Here is a 23,597-nt window from a genome sequence, read left to right on the forward strand (position 1 = left end):
TAGATGTTTTGTGATATCTGAAACAATCTGTTCCGTGGGATCACTGTCTAAAGTTTTGTAAAACGTGGCACAAGCCAATTGTCGCAGTCCCTCATCGATATAATCCTGCATATTCATTACGACAATTGCACCACCTTTATCTGCCCTTTTGATTATTAGGTTTTTCGATTTTTTAAGATGCGACAGACTACTTTGCTCGGCTTGACTCAAATTTGGTTTGGTTTTGCGGGAAGAGGGATTATATGAAGTAATTATATCTTTTTGAACTGCTTTTATATATATATCAAGAGCTTTTTCGCGATTGGGCTCTGGCGTAAATTCACACGGTGGCTTGAAAGGTTTGGGTGTTGTATCAGGCTTATCATGAAAATACTCTTTCAGACGCATACGTCCTGCAAAATTATCTAAATCGAGATGGAGTTGGTATTCGTCTACCTTGTTATTATTTGGGCAGAATGAAAGCCCACGGCTAAGAAGTGATAGTTCAGAATCGCTGAGGGGGTGGGACGACAAATTAACAACATCTGTCTCCCATTTATTTCAACTATAATTACGTAGCCGTCCGATCCAACTCCAACTTCTCAAGATATTATTCTACGATGGCTGCTAGGACAGACAGGCCGAAGATAGTCAGGAAGTATCCATTTTATGCTCCCACAGTTGCTGTTCTCGGCGACTCCCAGACTAAGCACCTGTACCACCACTTTGATTTCAGGTCCCGCTCGACACCAACGATGTTCGTGTCCCGCAGCGGAGGACGTATCCTGGACTTCATCGAGGAGGTGGACCTACTACCGGCCAGCGTTCGCGTCGTTGTCCTACACTGTGGGACTAACGACATGCCGTTCGTTGAGCCCAAGTTGGCCATCTCGCACTACCAGACACTTCTCGAAAGGATCCGTGCCCGTGGAGGCATTGAAATGGCGGTATGTACCCTTGTGCTCCCTCGATCATATAACAGACGCCGCCCTTTCATTGACAGGCGTAGGGAGTTTCAGTGTAACCCACGGGCACACGCCTTCAACCGCCAGCTGGTCCAGCTATGCAGGAGGTCCCGGGACCTTTTCTACCTCGACCATGGCTTCTACCGACGACGTCCAACCCAGGTGCTTGCGGCGGATGGCCTTCACCCAAACTTCGAAGGAGTGCGGATGATGAGCCGCCACCTCCAGGACCTGATCCCACACCTGCTTCGACAACTTCCACCACGCAGAGCTGACGCCCCGGTCATCCCGGATCCAGTGTGGCCCACCCCACAAGAGGCAGCCATGCTGCGACGAAGACACTCCGAACGGACATCGAGGGCACGTAAACAGGACTGACTAACCGCCGGTGAGCGTACCTTTTCTAATCCAAATGAGCCATGCCCGAGTACAAAAACATTTTTCAAAATCCGACAATTAAACGACAAATATATACGCTACAATTCCCACCGTACCGCACTGCAAGTCTATAGCGATCATAACAAAATTCCTAAAGGACTCGCGATTAAGCTCCAGCCAACCTTCCCTCTGAACCACACCCTTCAAAAGAAATGGAATGAAACCCTTAGCAACGCCTCTACTGCATTACTGGAAGTTCTAATAGCCCACTGTGAGGAAACAACTGCAGAAATATCTCAGCAAGCTAAAACTATCCGCGATACTGTGACCCTTACGGACGCGCATGAGTCAGAATTGGCACAGTTCACTAGGAACTTGGAAGAAACTGTGAATAACACCAAACGTAAAAAAATGACAAGGGACCAGATAGATCCTGACCTTATGTCTAAATATAACGCGAATCTCGCAGGTAGTAGTAACATAATTACTCCCTCGTTAGATTCCCAAGGTGAAACCGAACACTGTGACAATCAAAATCCTAACGCTCATGACAACGCAACCAATACGTCACCTCAAAATGTTGTTAATTTGTCGTCCCACCCCCTCAGCGATTCTGAACTATCACTTCTTAGCCGTGGGCTTTCATTCTGCCCAAATAATAACAAGGTAGACGAATACCAACTCCATCTCGATTTAGATAATTTTGCCCGACGTATGCGTCTGAAAGAGTATTTTCATGATAAGCCTGATACAACACCCAAACCTTTCAAGCCACCGTGTGAATTTACGCCAGAGCCCAATCGCGAAAAAGCTCTTGATATATATATAAAAGCAGTTCAAAAAGATATAATTACTTCATATAATCCCTCTTCCCGCAAAACCAAACCAAATTTGAGTCAAGCCGAGCAAAGTAGTCTGTCGCATCTTAAAAAATCGAAAAACCTAATAATCAAAAGGGCAGATAAAGGTGGTGCAATTGTCGTAATGAATATGCAGGATTATATCGATGAGGGACTGCGACAATTGGCTTGTGCCACGTTTTACAAAACTTTAGACAGTGATCCCACGGAACAGATTGTTTCAGATATCACAAAACATCTAAAGGCATTAAAGGCCGCAAAGAAGATCGATTCGGCGGTATATGAATACCTTCTTCCCCGTAACTCAAAGCCAGGTAGATTCTACATGCTCCCAAAGATTCATAAACCGGGGAACCCCGGACGTCCAATCGTCTCCTGCAATGGGACAGCCACTGAAAAACTCTCTAGTTTCGTAGATCATCTTCTTAAGGACATACCCCCGCAACTACCATCGTACATCAAGGACACTAATCACTTCCTGCAAATACTAAATCAATGTCAGCCACCCCCATCTAGTCTCCTAGTTACGTTAGATGTTTCTTCCCTGTATACCAATATTCCCCACGATGATGGCATAGCTGCAGCCGAGGCGGCTTTTTCAAAGTACTCTGATTCTTCTTGTGATCCATCTGTCGTATCTACTCTACTAGAACTGATCCTAAAGAACAACAACTTTGAATTTAACGATGGCCACTATTTACAAGTCAACGGCACCGCTATGGGCACTAAAATGGCACCAAACTATGCAAATCTATTCATGGGTTCACTAGAAGAGGCATTCTTGAACACGCGTGAGGACAAACCCACTTTATACAAGCGCTACCTTGATGACATATTTATGATCTGGCCACATTCGGAAGACAGCCTATTGGAATTTATACGCGATTTCAATGAGTTCCATACTTCTATTAACTTCACTCACACCTATTCTGCCGTCACTGTTAGCTTTCTTGATGTTCAAATTAAGCTAACCAATGGAGTTTTAACGTCTGATCTGTTCCGTAAACCCACAGACTCTCAGCAGTATTTGTCATTCCATAGTTGTCATCCTCGCCACACGAAACTGGCCATTCCCTATAGTCAAGCCCTTCGGTATAGGAGAATCTGCTCGAATGACGACGATCTGGACAGAAATTTAGAACAGCTGCAACAAACCTTTGTCGGTCGTCAGTATCCACCCGATCTAGTTCAAGATGCTCTCAACAGAGCTCGCAAGGCAAACCGTCTAAGCTTACTGGAGAAAAGACAAAACAAATCAGAAAGTAATGCCGTGAACTTAACTGTAACATTCGCCGGAAATATCCCAAACATTAACAACATACTTAGCCGCCACCACAGTATCCTTCTCCAGTCAGAACGCACGAAAAACATATTTCCTAATCCACCACGTGTCGCTTACAGACGTACACGTAACTTACAAGATAGCTTGGTCCGCTCTAAAGTAGGCGAACCCACTAGCCATCCGGCGGGCTGTCATCCATGTAATGGCAGGAGATGCCAGATTTGCAAGTTAATGCAGACCGCACAAACGGTCAGAAGTACGAATTCCAACTTTACCGTCAAGATCAACGCAGACGTAGACTGTAACTCATGCAACGTTATCTATCTAATCCAATGCAACACATGCCGGGCCCAATACGTGGGTCAGACAAAAACTTCTTTCCGAATTAGATTCAACAATCACCGATCGGATGTTACCAAGAAACCTAATCTTCCAGTCTCACGCCATTTCAAACAACCAGAACATTCAATCAACGAAGCCTCAGTTTTTATCCTCCAGTCGAACTTTACCTCCGACCGCTCCCGGGAACAACGGGAATCTTACCTAATTTACAAATTCCGATCGGCCATTAACGAGGACCCTGGCATGCTGTCAACAATAAGAAGTCTAACAACCTAGATAAGACCCTGTTGCCTTTTCTCGTTTCAGGCAGATCAAAATCCCCACTGACCCACAAGGACGATGACCCCACTCCTGGACCTGACACAAAAACGCTCTGGAATTTCCCCAATTGACAACCGCCAGGTGGCGGGAATTTCCCCCAACCGACCACGTCATTCTCAAGCCCCTTATCAGCCTCGTGGCCACATTTAGCTCTTTTGTCCCGAAGAAGGCGGAGCTTCCGCCGTAACGTAGACATCCTCCCTAACTTTTATGATTTTTAAGTTTTAATAAACCCTTTTTTTGTTACTTCCCCTACTTTCGTCTTCTGTCTCCCATTTATTTCAACTATATATATATATATATATAGATACTCATGGAACGATGCGGCAGCACCAGAGGACACGTGTTTCGCCGTGTTTGCGGCTCGTCGGCCCTGGGTAGCTGGGCCCTGGGTAGCACGTGTCCTCTGGTGCTGCCGCATCGTTCCATGAGTATCTGTTTTTCTGCGTGCAGCCATAGAAGCCATGTTAATCTGTAAGTTTGAATTACAAGCACGTCTAGTATCATTTATTTGTTCCTTTAATGGCTTTTTTCCCTGCATTACAATTCTCTGGCTTGCACTGTGGCATTGAGGAGTGCTAGTCACCCTCCCAGGTGTATATCGCTCGCTGAGTGACCCCTGGTTTGCCAATTCGGAACGATGCGCAGCTACCCAGGGCCGACGAGCCGCAAACACGGCGAAACACGTGTCCTCTGGTGCTGCCGCATCGTTCCATGAGTACCTGTTTTTCTGCGTGCAGCCATAGAAGCCATGTTAATCTGTAAGTTTGCATTACAAACACGTCTAGTATCATTTATTTGTTCCTTTAATGGCTTTTTTCCCTGCATTACAATTCACTGGCTTGCACTGTGGCATTGAGGAGTGCTGAGTCACCCTCCCAGGTGTATATCGCTCGCTGAGTGACCGCTGGTTTGCCAATTCGGAACGATGCGCAGCTACCTAGGGCCGACGAGCCGCAAACACGGCGAAACACGTGTCCTCTGGTGCTGCCGCATCGTTCCATGAGTATCTGTTTTTCTGCGTGCAGCCATAGAAGCCATGTTAATCTGTAAGTTTGAATTACAAACACGTCTAGTATCATTTATTTGTTCCTTTAATGGCTTTTTTCCCTGCAATATATATATATATATATAAGTTCAAAAAAGAGCGGAAACAGATTTTATGGAATTTAGAAACACTAGTTTATTACATAGGGATATGTTAAAAAGTAAAATTGGCAAGGGGTCGACGTTTCGACAGTGGCACTGTCTTCGTCAGGACAAAAGTTTTTTGTACGATCTGCACGATAATCTAGTTAGCTATACGGTTAGTCAGCCAGCACATCCAGGAACCCGAGCGATGGTCGTAGGTGTCAAATATGCAAATTAATGCAAAGCGCCCAAGTAATTGAAAGCACTAACTCTAATTTTTCCGTCAAAATTAATGGTGACTTTGACTGTAATTCATCTAACGTCATTTATGTCATTCAGTGCGACATGTGCCAAGCACAATACGTAGGTCAGACCAAAACATCATTTCGGATCAGGTTCAACAACCACCGGTCTGACATTACAAAAAAGCCAAACCTCCCGGTCTCTCGCCATTTCAAACAACCAGATCATCCCCTATCACTTTTCATTCTGCAGTCAAATTTTAGCTCAGATCGGTGAGAACAACGTGAATCCTATCTCATTCACAAATTCCAATCAACCATTAACGAAGATCTCGGAACACTCTCAACGGTAAGAAATCTAGCCGCCTACACTCTAAAATCGGTACCTTATAACGTACCTTATATCGAGCTGTACCTGGTGAATATCAGGTACATCAGTGCTCTTCCGCAGTTGCTTTAAGAGGTACTGGGCGAGACAAAGGATCTCGCTTTGTATGTATGAGTTACAAGCATATTGATGGGGTACACGCTCAGTTTGTGAGGTACCGTGTCTTGTACCGTATAAAGCAGTACCTCTTGCGCAGAATCTTATTGTGCTTTCCACTGCTTTCAGCACTTCTTGCGTTCAACTAACGCCCCAAAGGGTTCGATGCAGTCAAATAATGCATGTACATCGCACGGACTTGGAGATAAAGATTGATTTACAACTATGATTGTTTCATTCACGGCATACCATAAAACATTCCTGTCTGCGTCGTCAGCTAAAGAGCCTCAACCGTGGTACTTTTGTTTAAATTGTCTGCGTCTGTTTCAAGTAGATTACGAACACAGGCTAGACAGTTAGGAAGGAAAATGCCGTTCTGTATAGGCGTGGTTTATTGCTTATTGGGTATTTGCATCGATAAAACAGAAAGAGATGGAACTCTCTCCGTGTGTTAGTGAAGGAGGCAGGTTTTCTTTTGGCCAACATGAAAACTAAAAGAAAAAGAACATTCCGGAGCAGGTAAGCTGTCGACGAACCGACAAGCCACACCTTCCAGTGGTTTCATGAGGTCATGTGGCATATGTTTCTTATTTTTTTTCTTTACCTTGCTTCATATCTAGCGAATCGAACTTTTGATACCTACGGAAGAAACATGCGTTATAAGTGCAGCCGCGTCCGCGTGTGAAGCTTGTTTGTGATCAGGAAGCCGCCGTCTTCGCACAGTTAAGTTGACCGGGACATGGAGAGGCTGGGAAGGTGCACCTGATGATAAGTTGCTCTTTAACGTTGTTCATTTTCGTTACAACTACGTGCATGTGGGGTGAGCTTTGTGAACACTAGCTTGCCTGAGTGCGTATGCGATTGCATTGGGTGCTCTAACAACCTAGAAGCGTTCCACGTCAGTGTATTATTTCAGGCTTGTCTAACGCTGCAGGTTATCGTCCCAGTTGTAGCTCTGAAATATTTTCCGATGTAGATACAGTGGCGCGTACACTTGCCTTAACCAGCGGAGCGCGTGTCATTGAGCGCTGATGGACAGCTGGAAACGAGATGAGGATGATCTACAATCCCGTTGAAAGGAGGGTCGGTACGCATAACGGAGATGCCGAAACGCGACCTCATTCGCTGTGCGTATCGACCTCCCTTCAGGGGGATAGTGGATCATCCCAATCTCGCTTCCAGTTGCGTCTCAGCGTCCAATGACACGCGCTCCACTGGTTAAGACAAGTCTGCGCGGCAATGTACCTCCCGGCAGTATAACGAACACTACTACCCCGTGACATAGCCACCTCCAATGGACCATTTCGAATCCAGCTCCCCGAGTAAGGAATAAAATTATAATTCTATATTGGAGGGAAATCTGATTACCTTTATACGTTGCTTTACTGGAAGGTCAGGCACCAGCAAGAGTAGCCAGTCAGCAAAACACCCATGGGTCAGAATGACGTCTTCACTTAACGGCGTAGCGATGTAGTTTGTCAACACTAATTATCCATACGCCAATATGGCTGGTCTTCCACGATGATGCAAATACATAGGATCGAAATAAATCAAGCGATGTGATCGGTTTTGTTATTCTGTTACTGCTCAAGCCGACAGTGTAGTTTTATCTCTAATACCTAAACTTCATTTGTTTCTCAGCTGATACTGGAATTCGACGTCAGATTCCGCAAAAGCTTTGATCAAGCTATGGTGGGGATGACCAACATCCTGGCGGCTTTTTCAGCCAGGAAAGGCGGCTTTTTCAGAAGGAAAAGAATCGCCCACGTTCGTCGATGTCCAAAAAAATTCCAAGTATGACCTGATATCAACGCTATGTGGACTGCCTCCTTTGTTTGAGACAAATCTTTTCAAAGGCACAAAGACGAACTAATTGCTGCGTTCCTCTCCAGGCCGTTCCCGAAGAGGTGGTCTCTCCGGGACCGAAACACTTTTTCGGGCAGGAGAGCCTTGTTTGTTGTAGTGACGGAGAGGCTGTGTAGCTGGAACCATCGGACATGCTTATATGAGTTTGTGCTGCTGTGCTGCTTGAGAGTTTACTACGTAAAAGACTTGACATACCCAACTGCTTTTGGCCAGTTGTTAGGCCTGCTGCAAATATATGTCGTGGGCGACAACGAATTCCCGAAGCCGTACAGAAAGCCACGGCTTTCGCAGCTGCTGAAATCGCTGAAGGTCAAATAAAGAGCGAATTAGTATTCAGATCGCCTTTTGTCTTTGTTCTGCATGTGCTTGCAACGCGTTGGTCGCCTTCGCGTATGTTACAGATGCACACTTCTGCGAGTGTGTATTACCACTACCGATACCAAATCATAAGCGCACAATACATGATGCGCGTCGTGCATTTTACTGTGCGTGCCATACCTCACGTGCGGATTATGTCACCACAAACATGTTCCTCTCTGTTGTGTGCGGACTGTATACTTAGACAACTGTACCCCTTAGACGGGCGTACCTCTTAGACGGATCTACCTGTTAGACGGCAGTACCTCTTAGGCGGGCGTACCTGTTAGACGGTTGTATCCTTTAGACGACGGTACCTCTAAAATGGCTGTACCTGTTAGACTGCAGTACCTCTTACACGGCTGTACCTCTTATACGGGGGTACCTGTTAGACGGCAGTACCTTAAAAGTGCTGTACCTTTTAGGTGGTTTCGTACCGCATAAAATAAATGGTACATTTTTGGAAAAATGTACCTTATAAAAGGGGTTTTTAAGAGGTATAGATTTTAGAGTGTAGTTGAGCATTCTGTTTCCGTTCCTTTCTTTCCTTTTTCTTTTTTTCAGCAAGGTCCGAAGGAGCAGTCACCCTGCCCAGGAATTTTTCCCTCAAAACGGAGAGGGACCAAAGGAGAATGACCTCTCCACCCGGACTTGACCTTCTGGAACATTCCCGTACCTGACTCACCGACAACCGCCTGTGGCGTGCCTTGTACCGATGATGACGTTACATAGCAAACCTATTTAAGCAATCTGTAACCCCCTCCGCATCTTTTGTCCTGACGAAGACAGTGCCACTGTCGAAACTTCGACCCCTTTTTTCATTCAACTTTTAATTTCTGCCCATTAAATGAACTAGTGTTTCTAACTTCCCTAAAATCTGTTGTCCGCGTCTTTTCCTTCCACAACTATATGTATGTATATATATGTATATATAAGTTGAGGAAAAATGATAAACGGCCACTAAGGTTTATAGAAGTTGCGGAAAAAGACGCAGAAACGAATTTTTGAAACGAATTTACTAGCACCGGTTCATAGTAAAAAAAAAGAAGGCGGAGCTCTTTGGCTGCACGCATAGCATATGTTTGCCTGCCAGCGTAGTGCTGACGATGGCCCAATAAGGCCGAAACAGCTGCCCAATACTTTCGTGGCGACGTTTCAGCACCTACAAACATATGTTATGCGTGCAGCCAAAGAGCTCCGGCTATTTTTGTCCCTTATATAATTCACTGGCTTTGCACTACGCTTTGAGTGGTGAGTTCGGACACCCTGACGAGAGGAATCACGTCCTACGTGACCTTCTGACGCCATCCGTTCAAAAGTTGCCTGACTGCGCACTGCTCATGATGATTGCCCAATAAAAGCAGAAACAGCTGTCCTGTACTGGCAGTGCGACGCTTGGGCACATACAAACATATGCTATGCGTGAAGCCAAAGAGCCCCTGCAATTATTTTTCCTTATATACTTTATTGACTTTGCACTGGGCCTTCAGTGGTGTGTTAGCGCACGCTGACGGGCGAAATCACGTGCTACGTGACCTTCTGACGCCATCCGCTCAAACGTGACAGGTAATTCATACCCGGTGAGTATAATGAGAACAAAAAACGCGTTTGTCTTCCACCGGTGCTATTCAGCTAAAAATTTCAGGTGTTTCGGCTAAAAAATATCGAATCGACAAACCGATTCGAACCAATGCTTTTCCACTTGAGACCTGCACATGAATCGAGCTCCATAAAGTAGCAGTTTCTTGAGGCGTCACGCTCCGAACAAGTGTTCACGAATCACAGCAGTGTCAGTAGCAATATATATTTTCACGAGAACCATAGCTATAGTTATCGAGACGAACCGTCGTCGGTCGCACAGGAAGCCAGCAGCGGCCGCTGAACACCTGTGTCTAAAATTCTTTGCGGAGTCTGCATCAAGTTCACGACATATCGGCTTTTTTATGTCCAGGCAACGGAGGAATCCAGCATGGCATGAATCATGCTTTCTTTATGATTAAAAGCGCTAGAACCCAGTGGCGGGGAGCTAAAGTAATAAAATACGCAAGTATTATTATTACGGGGAGCGACAAAAAACGTTGGCAGGCCTTTCGAGGATTTGTCAGAGCTGTGTTTTAAAATTTGGAGAACGAAGAATTATATATGAAAGAAGGAAGGTTCCTATTCTTCCATGAAGCTATGCGGGTAAAGAAAGCTGACTTGAAATGTGTAAGCCTGCCGTCAATTCATTTATCGGGTCGGGTTCAGAGGTTTCTTGATGGCAATAAAGAACGCACTGCTAGTGATAGGGAGGAACAACGGGGCATTGTTAGAATACTGGATCAGGGAGACGGAGGAGTGGCAACGTTGAGCAGAAGGCGAAGCTAATATCAGGGAGATCAGGATATAACCGGATTGGGGTCGTGCGCTTTTAATCATGTCCAAACCGCTCAATTTTTAACCTTCTTTCCTCTGCGAGGCCTTTCATCAGCACCACTTAACCCTTGACCCTCTTTGAGGCTCTGTTTATTCTAAGGGTTGTTCAAGGGGTTCAAGCCCAGCTCGCCACACCGCAAGAAGTTTCTCACAACGACGAAGTGTCCTCACGTGACGGTTTAGAGGGGACACACCACAAGCGCCGCTTGTTCAGTCAGGTCAGCCCATACAAAATACTAGCCTTGTACTAACAGACGCAGAAGTAAGTAGAAACCGGTACCGCTACAAGACAACCCGTAATCTACGATGCGTCTAAACAACTTCCAGACCATTAGAAGGAAAACGTTTGAAAATCTGATAAGCTTCCCGTTTACCGGGTCGATAGCGTCGCCCCCTCTTGCACGGGTTAAACGCCAGTCGTTAACTTCTCGAGTGCAGCACGCCATCTTGGCTCGCAACGTGTGGGTGGTAAGTCCTCAACGGCTGCTGCCCTTAAAGGGACAGTCTGGACCCCAGATGTGTACTAAACCGGTCGTATCAGGTGATTCCTTATATCTCTCCGTACCATTCAAGATTACCATTCAAAACCTCATTCCAAATATTTCGTGGCTCCGAGAATTTGTAATGCAACTTTCAACCTGCATCTTCTACGCCCGACTGAAAGCCGCACTTTGAACAGTCGTCGCTTCAGAACCGTTCTCTACCTGCGTTCCTTGTGGCGTCTGCTCGACCCCTCTTGGCGGGCTGTGTGTTGTGATTTGTTCGTCGACGCTCCTGGTTCCCGTACTTTCAATGGGCATGGGATTCCTGCTTATTGCTAAGAGTGACTGGTTACTGCATATGTGAAGGTGTTGTTGGGCGACAAGGCATGGGTCATGCTTAGTGCATCGTGAGATCGAAAAGAAAAACACAACATGCGTGTCTTTCACAGTCATGCATAAAAGCTTGGTGTAGCACCATTGCCTTTTGAAGAGACAAGTAAGTGTTATTAACTGTAACAGATTTGAATTGTTCTCGTATGAGATTTGACTTATGGAGCATAAACATTTATCAGGCGCATCTGTCTGAGTTACAGAAACAACACCTGTGTCACAAACGTCACACGCTAGATTGTTCGGAATAACATAAGTTATTAAATTAAACTGCCAATCCCAATTGGATCAGGTCTCGCCTGAAAATCTCAGTTTGAACCTTAACCGAGCACCGACTGCTGTTGTGTCGTCTTGCACAACTGTTACATCAGGCACAACGGTGACTTCACGGGAAAACCGAAACCGAATATGGGTTAACATTAGGATTTAGTTCATTTTATCTAAAACGGAGAAGCTTTGTCTCTTTCTATTCTACATGGAGGATCGAACGCAGTCGCCACCCGAATACCCTCCGGTGGTCCGAACTGTCGCCTTAAGGCGGTAATTTTACACACTGCCAACTGGATTTAATACCACCCATTCGAAGTATTTAACTCCATTACGTTTTTATACTAACATATGTGACGGCCCGTTACCACTTCAAGGGTTTTAGTACGATACCTTTTTGTCTAAGAGTGCACCGTGTTGGTGACTTCCACAGCCTGGTTAGACTTCGTAGGAACTCTGGCTTAGCAGACGGTCACGTTACAAAGTGATCCGCCGAGTCGAATGATTAATAAGCAATAAATGCGTTCATCGCGAGTATCAATTTAAAGTTCATGATCTTGAACTAAAGTTATAGACGAGATGACCTGAAAAGCTTCTCACCAGATGAGCGTCCGTCAAACTCAGCTGAAGTAGCCACCTTGAGTCCAGGATGAGGCATAAGGAAGCAATCCACCTCTGAGAAGCAGGATCGGATGTGCTCGCGGATTTGTCGCCCATCTTCATGTTGCTGCTCCGAAACGTTTAGCCATTCGTTCAGAACGGCCCTTCCGCCTTCCGCACCGTACGGAGCATCGAAGGGGGAGCTCCAGTCGCGCACAAGAAACGTAAGCTTGTCGAAAGGCTTCTCGGACGTGTTCCCTGCTGCAAGACGCCCGTACTCTGTGAAAAACTACATGCAGAAACCCATAATCGGCACTGATTCGACGATACTTTTACTTTTGCAGTAGAAACAGAGTCGTACTCCAGTTCAGTTAAGTAACAGCTACTTTCTCATAAGGTTCTACCCTCTGCAATGTTGTGAGGGATGTTCAATATTTCACAAGGGAAGAGGAAATATCAGCTATATTCCACAACTATACTGAGTATATAGTTGGGTTGTTGGATTTCATTAGAGAGTGAGGATATGGTCTCCTAGCTCTGAGCCATCCAGTATGACGCAATGTCCCGATCTCTTCTTCGCACTTGCTCCCGCTGCGAGGCGTGGCCATTCTTTGCAGTGGGAGCCTGGAACTGTGTCGGACGAGACACATGCAGTGTTTTACAGAGCGACAACGTCTGTCAGATGGTTGGTCTATATGCGCTCTACGATATGAGGGCCGCCAGAAAGTCTGCGCTGAATGCGGTAACCTGTGCCAGATTTACAGTGGTTGGGACCCCGGGGCACTGTGCTGTGGGGGTTCCCTCGTGTATTCCATGTCTATCCAATGTGTTATTCGCGGTCGATATGCCTGGACGTAAGATACATTTTTACCAAGTTTCCGTTTCACGGATGCGTTTGAGGCATGAAAAACAGATTTCCCGTGGACAAGACCTTTTCTGGTGGGGGCCCCAAGACAAGTGCCCCGCCTGCCCCTCCCCTCCCCCAAATCCGGCAGAGGCGGTAATCTCACAAAGTCGCCATCCTGGGTGTGAACGTCTTGATAGGATGCATCGTAACATAGCTTCGACGCTGTTTGACGTTCTTGGGAGCGAAACCGAGCGAGATGTTGTCTGGACCGTCCCAAAACTATTTTCATCGCTTTACCTTCTTCGCGCGTTCTAAGGAAGTAATATAATCGGCGTCAGCATGGAGAACATCCTAGCAAATGACCTAGCGAATTTTCATTCGCAGGGATCTGGAAACCTGCAGTAAGCTTGTCGAATTTGTTGATTGCGATCAATTCCCAGACTGCAACTCTAGGGAATGACATCATTTTGGCCAAATATCAGCTGCCGAATAACTGAGATAAGTGATATTGTGATTTTGTTGCATCTCCCATCCACTCCCATGCACTGAAAATTTGAGAAACTCGAATTCGCGAAAAATGAATGTATGGCCTCAGGCTTTCAAACATGTGTCACTCCTTCGATAAATTTGAGGAGAGACCCTCACATTCTTGTTTCCTGCAGAAATATAACCTGGTTTACTATAGCCCTGCGAACAAAAATCCCCCATAGACTTTCCTAAGAAGTGACCCAAGCAAGCAATGGTCGATGGCCCAGGGTTGGCAAAAGTTTGAATGACAGTTGGCCAACAACTCTTTCGGTGAGCCAACGTCGGCGCAACGTTGCATAGTGATAGGCAGACCGAGGATTGGAAAGCCGTCGGCCAGGGTAGGCGCTATATTTGCTTCAGAAGCTGCACAAGTGTTTGACACCGGGTGCGTAGTGTGTGGTGTTAATGGGTTAAGGAGAGGAACATTACTTTTCCACTTCAAGAGAGTCAGGATGGCGGTACGGAGACAGACGAAACTTATAATGGCCTCCTGGGCGGATGCGGAGCGGTTAGCGGAGAAAGAATGCCCAGAAATTGCCCATATACGTGAGGCCGACAACGGCAAGCCCTTTCACCATCACCACCGCCACCACCACCACCACCAAATCTTACACAATGAGTTGGCGCAAGGAGAACACCATCTGGATTTTTTATAGCTTTGTCAACCTTCGAGCGGCTGAAAAAAAAAAACGCAAGAACGTTTTCATTGCGATATCTCAGTTTTTTTCCTGTGTTTACATCTGTAGTCACCAAGTCTTAACCCTTAAGGTGTCTTGACGTCTACTCAATTTTCCTAGGGGACAGGAAGGGAACACGTAGCGTGAAATTACGAAGGAAAAATTGGCCCGCAGAGTACACCGTGGGTGATTAAAAGCCATTTTCGGAAATTTCTAGCATATTACGAAAACTGTGTACTTGGCTATTTTACTTATGCGTGCTCTCAGGCTACTCGATCTCACCTGCAGAAATTGGAGGACGTTTTCTTGTAACATCTGGGAGATGTTGTACACCAGGGTGGAACTAATCAGGGTGCTGAGAGCAAAAATGGTAGTGCACTCCTTCATTGTTGCACCACGGTCAAAGACGCCCTCTGTGTCCATGAAGACGACAGCCACCTGCTTGCCCTCAGATGTTGTAACCGTGAACACTTCGTCCCACATGAGGATACCCGATGTGTCCCCTCTCATACCAGCGCGCCATGAAAATCCCTTCAATGGCGCATCAGGATCTTCGAGCCAGTCTGCACACTTGCTTGAACATTGTGCATGTACTTGAAGATGCTTCATGTATCTGCACGAATATGGAGAAAGTTGCAATGACTGGCGACAGCTAGTGAAAGACCGCGGAGTGCTGTTTGGTTCACAAAAGTCATTCAAGGATGATGTGATGTCCTTGGATGACGTGTAATTTTTTACTCGCAAAATTTGCACGGTATGCTACTTCTAAAAAGAGCTTTGAAGAATCCAGACCTGAGGAAAAAGTTGAGCATAAAGGACTTTCCTTTCCGCAAGGCTCCCACCACGGGAATTACCGCAACAGGCTTGTCCCTTACACCATCTTGTAACAGAATACGTCGTAACACATTCTCGTCCAGTTCAAAGGTGTTGTTGACCGCATCGTGGATCACGATCTGCCGAGCCCTGTTCTCCGGGATCTTCGCACGAACCATCATAGACCTGTCGAAATTAAAGTGTGTATGAACTAGACGAATAGCACGTGCCAACCTGACACGCTGTAGACTGTAGGATGTACTGCGCCATTTAATACTCCTGTCAGACGGACTAATTTACTGTCATTTTCGTGATGTGCACTTCACCTGAGCGCAGTTCACTTTCATTGCGTGCTTACTTCATGAGATAACTAAGTGTCACTAAGGGATGATAGCGATCACGATAGAATAGGCGGAACTTGGACCCTCCATGAAGCAATTCACTATGATTTATGCCACGAGATGAGTTTTGTCTCTGCAGAAACGATAGAAAAAAGTTACTAGCCCGGTCAAAAATAAATAATTGTGACCAACCGCCACATATCAGAACAAGTATGAAGCAGATCCAAAATCCACACGCGAATATGGCGACCGCGTTGGCGACGTGCGACGATCCCCTAAGAATGGATTATGAACGCAGGAAACATCTTGTATCGGCGCTGCAGTACTTGCGAGCTAAGCGACAGCATAACGGAATGCGTGACGAAATAGTTCGATCTAGACATAGAGATAGAGGCAAGGGCACGACCTTCAAGGCATATTGAGGACCAGCTACATGCCAACATGTTCACAATAGCCGCCGTGATCGTAGATTGTGTTCCGAGAGTGCATCGAAGACGGTGGGCCTTCGAACGCAATAATAGCTGCTTCGAGGACACGTTGCCGCATTTGGGAGACTTTAATTTCAAGCAGGCCCTGCGTGTTTCACCAAGTACATTCGGGTACCTTCTTGAATCACTACGAAGTCTCGAGCACGAAGATACAAACATGCGAGTAGGAATATCGCTCGAGAAACGGGTTGCTGTCGGCCTTTACAGGCTGCGCTCGACAGCAGAGGACAGGACGACTGTACATTTATTCGCAGTTGGTCGATGGACAGTAAACACAATATTCAGGGAGTTTTGTGGCGCAGTGATTGAGCACCTCGAAAGCGAATGGCTTCGCACGGTGCGTCCTGATGAGATGGCGTCACATATGCGAGAGTTCTTTGCTCTCAGCGGCTTTCCACATGCTGTCGGAGCGCTGGACGGCTGCCACTTTCCTGTTTCCCCCCCAAAGCTCCATGCAGTTGACTACCATAACTACAAGGGGTGGTAAGTTACGTAGCACCTTTCTTTATCAATTTAGAGTTATAATACCACATCTCTGTGTGTAGTGTGCACAGGTAATTACTATGTAGGACTGATTGAAACTATACAATCACATGTTAGGATTACAGCACAAAAAAGGATAATTAAAATGTACCATCATGTAAGTGTAACATCATGATATGTACCATCATGAAGTTAAAGGGGTTGCGACAAGTTACCCAAAATAATTGGAAAAAAGTGTTCGTTGCATCGGCGACAATAGGCATCGCATGAAACAGTCCCAACCGCTTTAAGAGTGTCTGTCGCTTTCATCACAGACTCATTTCAAATTGATTGTTACTCGTCCAATATGCATGCAATTTTATCTGTGCTCTTTTTCCATGCAGGTACAGCATAATATTCCTTGCATTAGTGGATCACCAGTATCGATTCAGGTACATAAACCTAGGAAGCCCTGGGAGGTGCCACGACGCACATGTGTATGGACGCTCCAGGTTGTGCGCTCTTGTTAATGGGGACCATTTCCGCTCTCCTGTGACTATCATTGAGGAAACATCTGTTGCACCGATAATACTGTGTTACCAGGCATTCCCGCTCACTGAAAATTTGATGAAGCTGTAGAGGAGGTGGTGTTCCTCTACATGGGTCCTGACCGGCGATGACGGAATGTCCCAGCGGGCATATGGTCGTGGCCTCACGCTAGGACGGTGCCGGTAGAACTGGCTGGCAGGCGCAGTGGCGCGCGCCAGCGGAGGCACGTCTTCATTATCACACACGGGCCGCCACAAAGCCATTTGCAAATGCATCAAGGGACACACCCGAGGCAACATTCGATTACAAACTGTCAAAAACAAGACGTATTGTTGAAAACGCGCGCATTTGGACGACTGAAGGCACGTTTTAGACTTATAATGAAGCGCATGGAATGCCGAATTCCAACTGCAAAACTTGCTGTCCGTGCTGCTTACACATTGAATAATATCTCTGAAACCCTGAACGACAGTGTAGAGCAACAGTGGCTTCGAGAGGCACAGATAGTCGACACCCAGTACGGCCAGCCTTCACACAACACAGATGTATGCAGCAAAAGAGGTGATCAAGTGAAGAGTGCACTGACAAAATACTTCTGGAAGCTTGCTCCGCCCAGGAAAGAACACTAGGACAATATGACCGTGGTAATGTCAGCTCTTGAGGGCTCAAGCTGCTTCCTTTTACATGCGTCCTGCCCAGGAAGGCTAAAGTTGTAACATGTACAAGTTGCATACTAAAGATTTTTAAAATTGTAATTACAGATTTAATCTTAGAGCCCGATATCCCCCCGTGTCAGAGAAAGGCATTTAACCCAAAAAAAAAAAGGTCACTCCCTAGGTATACAGGGTGTTTCCTTTTATCTGCAACATTTTGTTTCATAAAAAGAGGAATTTCCTTAGGGCCGTATTGCTTCTGGCATTCGATTATTCGACGGGGCTACTAATAGGAAACCATTTTTTTTCCTCAGTTGGGGACTAATTAACAGGTGTATTTTAATCAACTTTTTTAATTGTTGACTTGAGGGAGCACCTTGCAATTGCGATATCAAAGCGTGATCACCACATGATCCGCTCGAACCACTGATGAAGCGCTAAGCAACCTTAGCGCGTGCAATAAACCCAGGTATTTCACCTCGGCCGTCCGTGGGAACAGAAAGTGGTGACAAAAAGAGCGACTTTGACGTCAGTATCCCCGTCCTCAGAAAAACGTCATACGCTATGTTGGCAAACGCTTGTCGCGGCATGTTTCACGATCTTTGCTGTGTTTCTCTCTTTTTTTTCCCCTTCCTGTCGTTCTTTCATGTGTTCGCAGTCGCTTGCCGTATCAGTCATTTCATTCTGCCGGACACAGCTCTTGGCCCTCCCCGGTGCGATAATCGCTGGTATGTAGTGGTGATGCGCAAAGTTATTTGCAAGCAAAAAAGAAAAACAAAAGAAAACAAAGATCGCGAAGTATTACGTTTTTCGGTGACGGTAAGTGGGGGCGGAGGTATTAGAGAGTTTTAGTGTATCGTACGCTATCGCCTTTGCGTACGTAGGGGATAGCGTAGTGGTTCTGCGCAGTGCGCGAAGCTCTCATTATGTTTTGCGCGTGCGCATAACCACCAACGCTATTCCTTACGTACGCAAAGGCGATAGCGTACGATCCACTAAAACTCACTATTGACGTCGCCGTCGCTCTTTTGGTGATCACTTTCTGTTTGCAGTGGACGACTGAGGTGAACTACTCAGATCTATTACAAGCGCTCGTCAGACTACTTTAGTGCTTCATCAGTGGTTCAAGCGCACCATGTGGTAACCAGGCTTTAATATTGCAGTTGCAATGTGCTCCCCAAAGTCAATAATTAAAAAGTTTGTTGAAATATCAGGCAGATACACATAAATACCCTAAATACTGCAACTGAATCCGTTTTCTTTTTTCTTTTACTTTTAGAAAATCAGGGAATAGTGTTCCTACACAAAACTATTGTCACATGTTAACATTGTCGTTAAGGCATTTTTCATCATAGTAATCTGGTGTTGGCATTAGAACATTCTCACTTTTTTGTGTGCGAAAACTTGCAACAATATGTAATCGGGATGTCTGAAAGCAACAACAATATAGCGGACGGAAAAAGTGATTTCACGGTCGACATCCAATCTCATTCATGACAATCATTTCAATATGGTGAGCATGTCAAAGGATGTGTAATCACAAAAGGCCTTTGCATGTCAATTGTCTCGCGACGTAAACTCCAAGTTATTATTATTAAAAGGCCTCTGTTCCAGGTTACGAATACATTTACGAAGAGTGCGATTTTAGCAATATACAAGCTTTAGTCATGTGACTGATACATCGACGACAAGAGGACACGAAGGTCACACTGACATAGAATTTTGTCGATAACCGACCATATGATTAAGAAGAAGCTTGATTAAGAAGATATGATTAAATAGAAGCAAACTTGAAGAGGCAACTGCATTGGAATGATGTGCGTTCGTGAAGAAGCATGCATAAAAGTTAACTCTTCTTTAATTAAAGGTTGTGTAAATAATATCCCTCTGACAGATTTTAGCATTGACTATTGATTGTTGTGTGTGTGTAGTATGTGAATGTTGCCTGCAGAAATTGTTCGTTTCAGCTTTACACCTCTCTATGCTGATTGCTAGTACTTTAGATTAATAAAATATTTTCACTTGTACAAATGTGTATGTCTGTTGCTTGCATGTCTGGGCGCGAGAAGGAAAGTACGCTATGTTAAGGGGAAGCATGGGGAGATGAAACACTCTTCCATGGAGTGGACTTTCTCACTCAGGATGTATTGTATGTGGAACTGGGCCGGAGAGGGAATAAGATGGGCGGGCAATAACATTTTGGTTGGTGGTTATGTACTTTGCATGTCCATGCATGCTCGAATGCGAGAAGGAAACCCCTCTCTACGCGACACGCGGCCGCGAAACGCGCGGGGCGGTCTTGGCGCGCGCTCCTCCTTGGGCGGAAACTATCCTGCTCCAAATATCCTCCGATATCAGACGAGGAGGGTAGCAATGGTCGAATCTATCCACCTATTTCGCGGGATACAGCTAATCTCCTTGTCACTCTACTACTTCCATTGCTATGTCGGCAGCTAGGGCGTTACCGGATACAACACCGAGCGCTCAATGTTCAACCGGAACTACTCTCGTTAGAGGAGCGTACAGAAAGCGATCCCGTTGTCTCAAAGTAAGTAGTAGGGGGTGGGGTCCAGGCTACACGGGGTCCAAACTACAGGAACCCTGCCCTGAGCCCTGCGCATATTTTTCCCTGCGCGGCGCGTGTGCAGAGGGTTGTCCACGTGATTATCGGCGGGGGGAGGGCTGCGTGCGTGCTTATCCTCTCACATTTTTCGGCCTGCGCAGACTTCTTTGGCCATACGTGGGCCGACTTCACATATTTTTTCATCTACAACGGGTGTGCAGTAGGCGGTTTACACAAAAGTACAAGTGAAAATATATTTATTAAAGTCATTAGTGTCAGAAATTATGTTATGACTCTGCGTGAATGGGAACCCAGCCAAAAAATCTGAAGTAGAAGGAACACAATACACGGAACAAAGAATATACTTATTACAGGTATGATACAATAGCATGGAATACGTATCGCAAATCAAACACAATATTTTTTACTAACAGTAATCACAAGTTTTCAATGAATCAGAAGTGATAACACATTTAATCAAAGAAGATATTCTGAATCAATACAATTACAATCAAAATTACAAGTTGTATTATAAAAGCCTGAGACGTGAGAACCTGATAGATGTAAGTAATTTCGACCACAATATGCTAGGTTTAATATTCCAACATGACACAAATTTAATTTCTTATGAAGTGAATAGCGCAGACATGTTAATAATTCGAATCAACAATAGAACAAACATGTAGGGAAATAATAGCTACACCATATCAAAACGAGAAACAGTCACCACATTTAATCAAAGAAGATATTCTTAATCATTATGATTATAAACAAAATTATAAGTTGTATTATAAAAAGCATAATATTCCTATACGTCAGAACCATCAGTGCAATAGCGGGAAGTTCTCATAGTTGTATGTAATTAACTGTGAACAGCAGAGACTCTGGAAGACTATGGGACACGAACACAAGAGGAAATAAAATCTATACCACTACATTGATTAATCAAAACAACATAGTAATCTATCATTCAGAAAATTAAAAAAAAATCAAACTCGTCGGAAAATAGACATCTTAAAAATGAACTTCACCACATAGCACGCTCCTCGCCAACAAACAGAACTAATGATATCTGCCCCCTGATTTGTTCAAGACGGGTGCCAATAGATGTATGGAAGACCACGGAACACGAATGACACGAACACAAGAGGAAATAAAGTCTATACCACTACAAAGAAGATATTCCTAATCAAAACAACAGAGTAATCTATCATTCAGAAAATCAGAAGAAAAAATCAAACTCATCAGAAAATAGACATGTTAAAAATGGACTTCACCACATAGCACACTCCTAGCCAAACAACAGAACAAAGAACGACACGAACACAAGAGGAAATAAAATCTATACAACTACAAAGAAGATAAACAACACAGTAATCTATCATTCAGAAAATCAAAGGAAAAAATCAAACTCATCAGAAAATAGACATGTTAAAAATGAACTTCACCACATAGCACGCTCCTAGCCAACAAACAGAACTAATGATATCTGCCCTGATTTGTTGAAGACGGGTGCCAATAGATGTACGGAAGGCTACGGAACACGAACGACAAGAACACAATAGGAAATAAAATCTATACCACTACAAAGAAGATATTCTTAATCAATACGATTACAATCAAATTACAAGTTGTATTATAAAACGTCTAATATTCCTATACGTGAGAACCATCATTGCAATAGCGTGAATATCTGTCATAACATTTCGAGCGCAATAGGGAATCTCAGTTTCATATTCCAACATTACTCAACTTTTAATTTCTTATTAAGTGAACAGCATAGATGTAAGGAAATAACAAGAAACAACACAATCAACAGCTACAATTAATAGAGAGCCAAACCTGCGCACCATCCAACACATAGAGAAATAATAGCTAATCAATCTATCAAAGGCGAAATAGCACAGACTTAACACTGTAGCACAGACTTAACACTGAAGAACAGAGGAACACGCGGCGACATGTAAACAACAACAGAGGAAAATAATCTATCATTGAACCATCATAAAATCGACCAATATACATTTTCATTCGACCAATATACATTTTCAGTGATAAAGCATTTCATGCTTTATCACTCAAAGGGTTAGGGGCTATATTACTTCGTCCAGCAAACAGGGCGCTCTAGAGTCAGATAAGAGAGTTCAAAGGCGATATATTTTATTGTGCAGCGCAAATAGATGTCGATATCACTCGCGGGGATCACTATCTTTTCGCATCCTTTCCTTGAAAGGGAAATCTTTCGTCAAGGTGGTTGTCAAGTCAACTAAGTTTGTAGAGATGCGATATTGTTATTGAACATGTAGAGAAAGTCCAAATTATTAATTGGTAGCAACGATACTCAATCAAAAACGAGAAACAAATTTAATTACATCATTTTTTTTAATATCTTGCAACAGAAATTTGTAATGAACCACACAGAAATATCAAATGTGAAACGCAACTCAGAGTTATGAGGCATTCCCAACTCAGAGGTACTTACCTATGTCAATCGAGTAAATACTTGAAACAAAATCAAAACAATAATTCTCACGACAGGTGGAGATTATAGCATTCTGAACCAGATAATAAAATTTTAATCAATAAAATGAGCATATATAAGCTTTTAATGAAGTGTAGACGTGCACGTGAAAACAGAAAAGACATTTGCTCTACATTGAAAGATGGACATATTTTGTACTCGCTGCCATAAATCATGGGAAGACGTGATAAAAAACTGCTTCGAAAAGGAAGAGCCGCGAAACGATTCCATTATCGTTGCCTTTCAATACGTCCTAGACATGGTCGTATTCGGAGATATGGTACAAACTACGGAGCTGAAGGTGCAAGAATTTATATGCCGAATCTACAATACTTATAAAAATATCTGCACATCAACGTCGGAAGGGCCACTGGGATTGATGGCTGAGTTTTTGAGGTTTGCTAACGAAGAATTGAAATACACTAGTCCAGATGTAATTGTAATCATTGCAATGGGCATTGCATTCATCAAGAAAGCAGGCAGATCAAATTATCATATACAAGCGGTCTATATCGCACGATTCATTACGGATTTGTTGAAATTACATATATCTGAGATGGAAAGTACATAAAATCTTTCATGTCATGTGTTCTACTACCACGGTAAACGCAATTATTTTATTCTACCAGTCAGTGATGTCGAATGAACAGAAGTTCACTATTGTTGTGCAAGGTCTGATGTATCATCATTTATTGAAACTCAACAAACATATCAATTGCGGTGGACCACCGGACGATTTTCATCTAATACTCGCTTGTACACCATTCAAGAATCTTCATACAAAGAAAGGAAAC

General features: G+C 44.4%; 1 protein-coding gene and 1 long non-coding RNA gene across 2 annotated transcripts in view; one reads left to right on the plus strand and one right to left on the minus strand.

Annotated features, from left to right (window-relative positions):
* LOC135366460 (atlastin-3-like) overlaps positions 1–23,597 on the minus strand; it is a 48,484-nt gene that overhangs the window by 17,679 nt on the left and 7,208 nt on the right. Inside the window, exons 2-4 of the mRNA XM_064599175.1 lie at positions 15,206–15,412; positions 14,696–15,026; positions 12,362–12,650 (exon numbers count right to left, since the gene is read on the minus strand). Of these exons, the coding sequence (XP_064455245.1) occupies positions 12,362–12,650; positions 14,696–15,026; positions 15,206–15,408 (823 nt within the window). The 5' untranslated portion in view covers positions 15,409–15,412. The remainder of the gene's footprint in view (positions 1–12,361; positions 12,651–14,695; positions 15,027–15,205; positions 15,413–23,597) is intronic.
* Positions 531–4,382, plus strand: LOC135366461 (uncharacterized). The gene is made up of 3 exons (XR_010414172.1): positions 531–926; positions 983–1,332; positions 4,113–4,382. It is a non-coding gene; the product is annotated as an uncharacterized LOC135366461 (long non-coding RNA).

The sequence above is a fragment of the Ornithodoros turicata genome, chromosome 8 (genome assembly GCF_037126465.1).
Source record: "Ornithodoros turicata isolate Travis chromosome 8, ASM3712646v1, whole genome shotgun sequence".
Classification (NCBI taxonomy): domain Eukaryota; kingdom Metazoa; phylum Arthropoda; class Arachnida; order Ixodida; family Argasidae; genus Ornithodoros; species Ornithodoros turicata.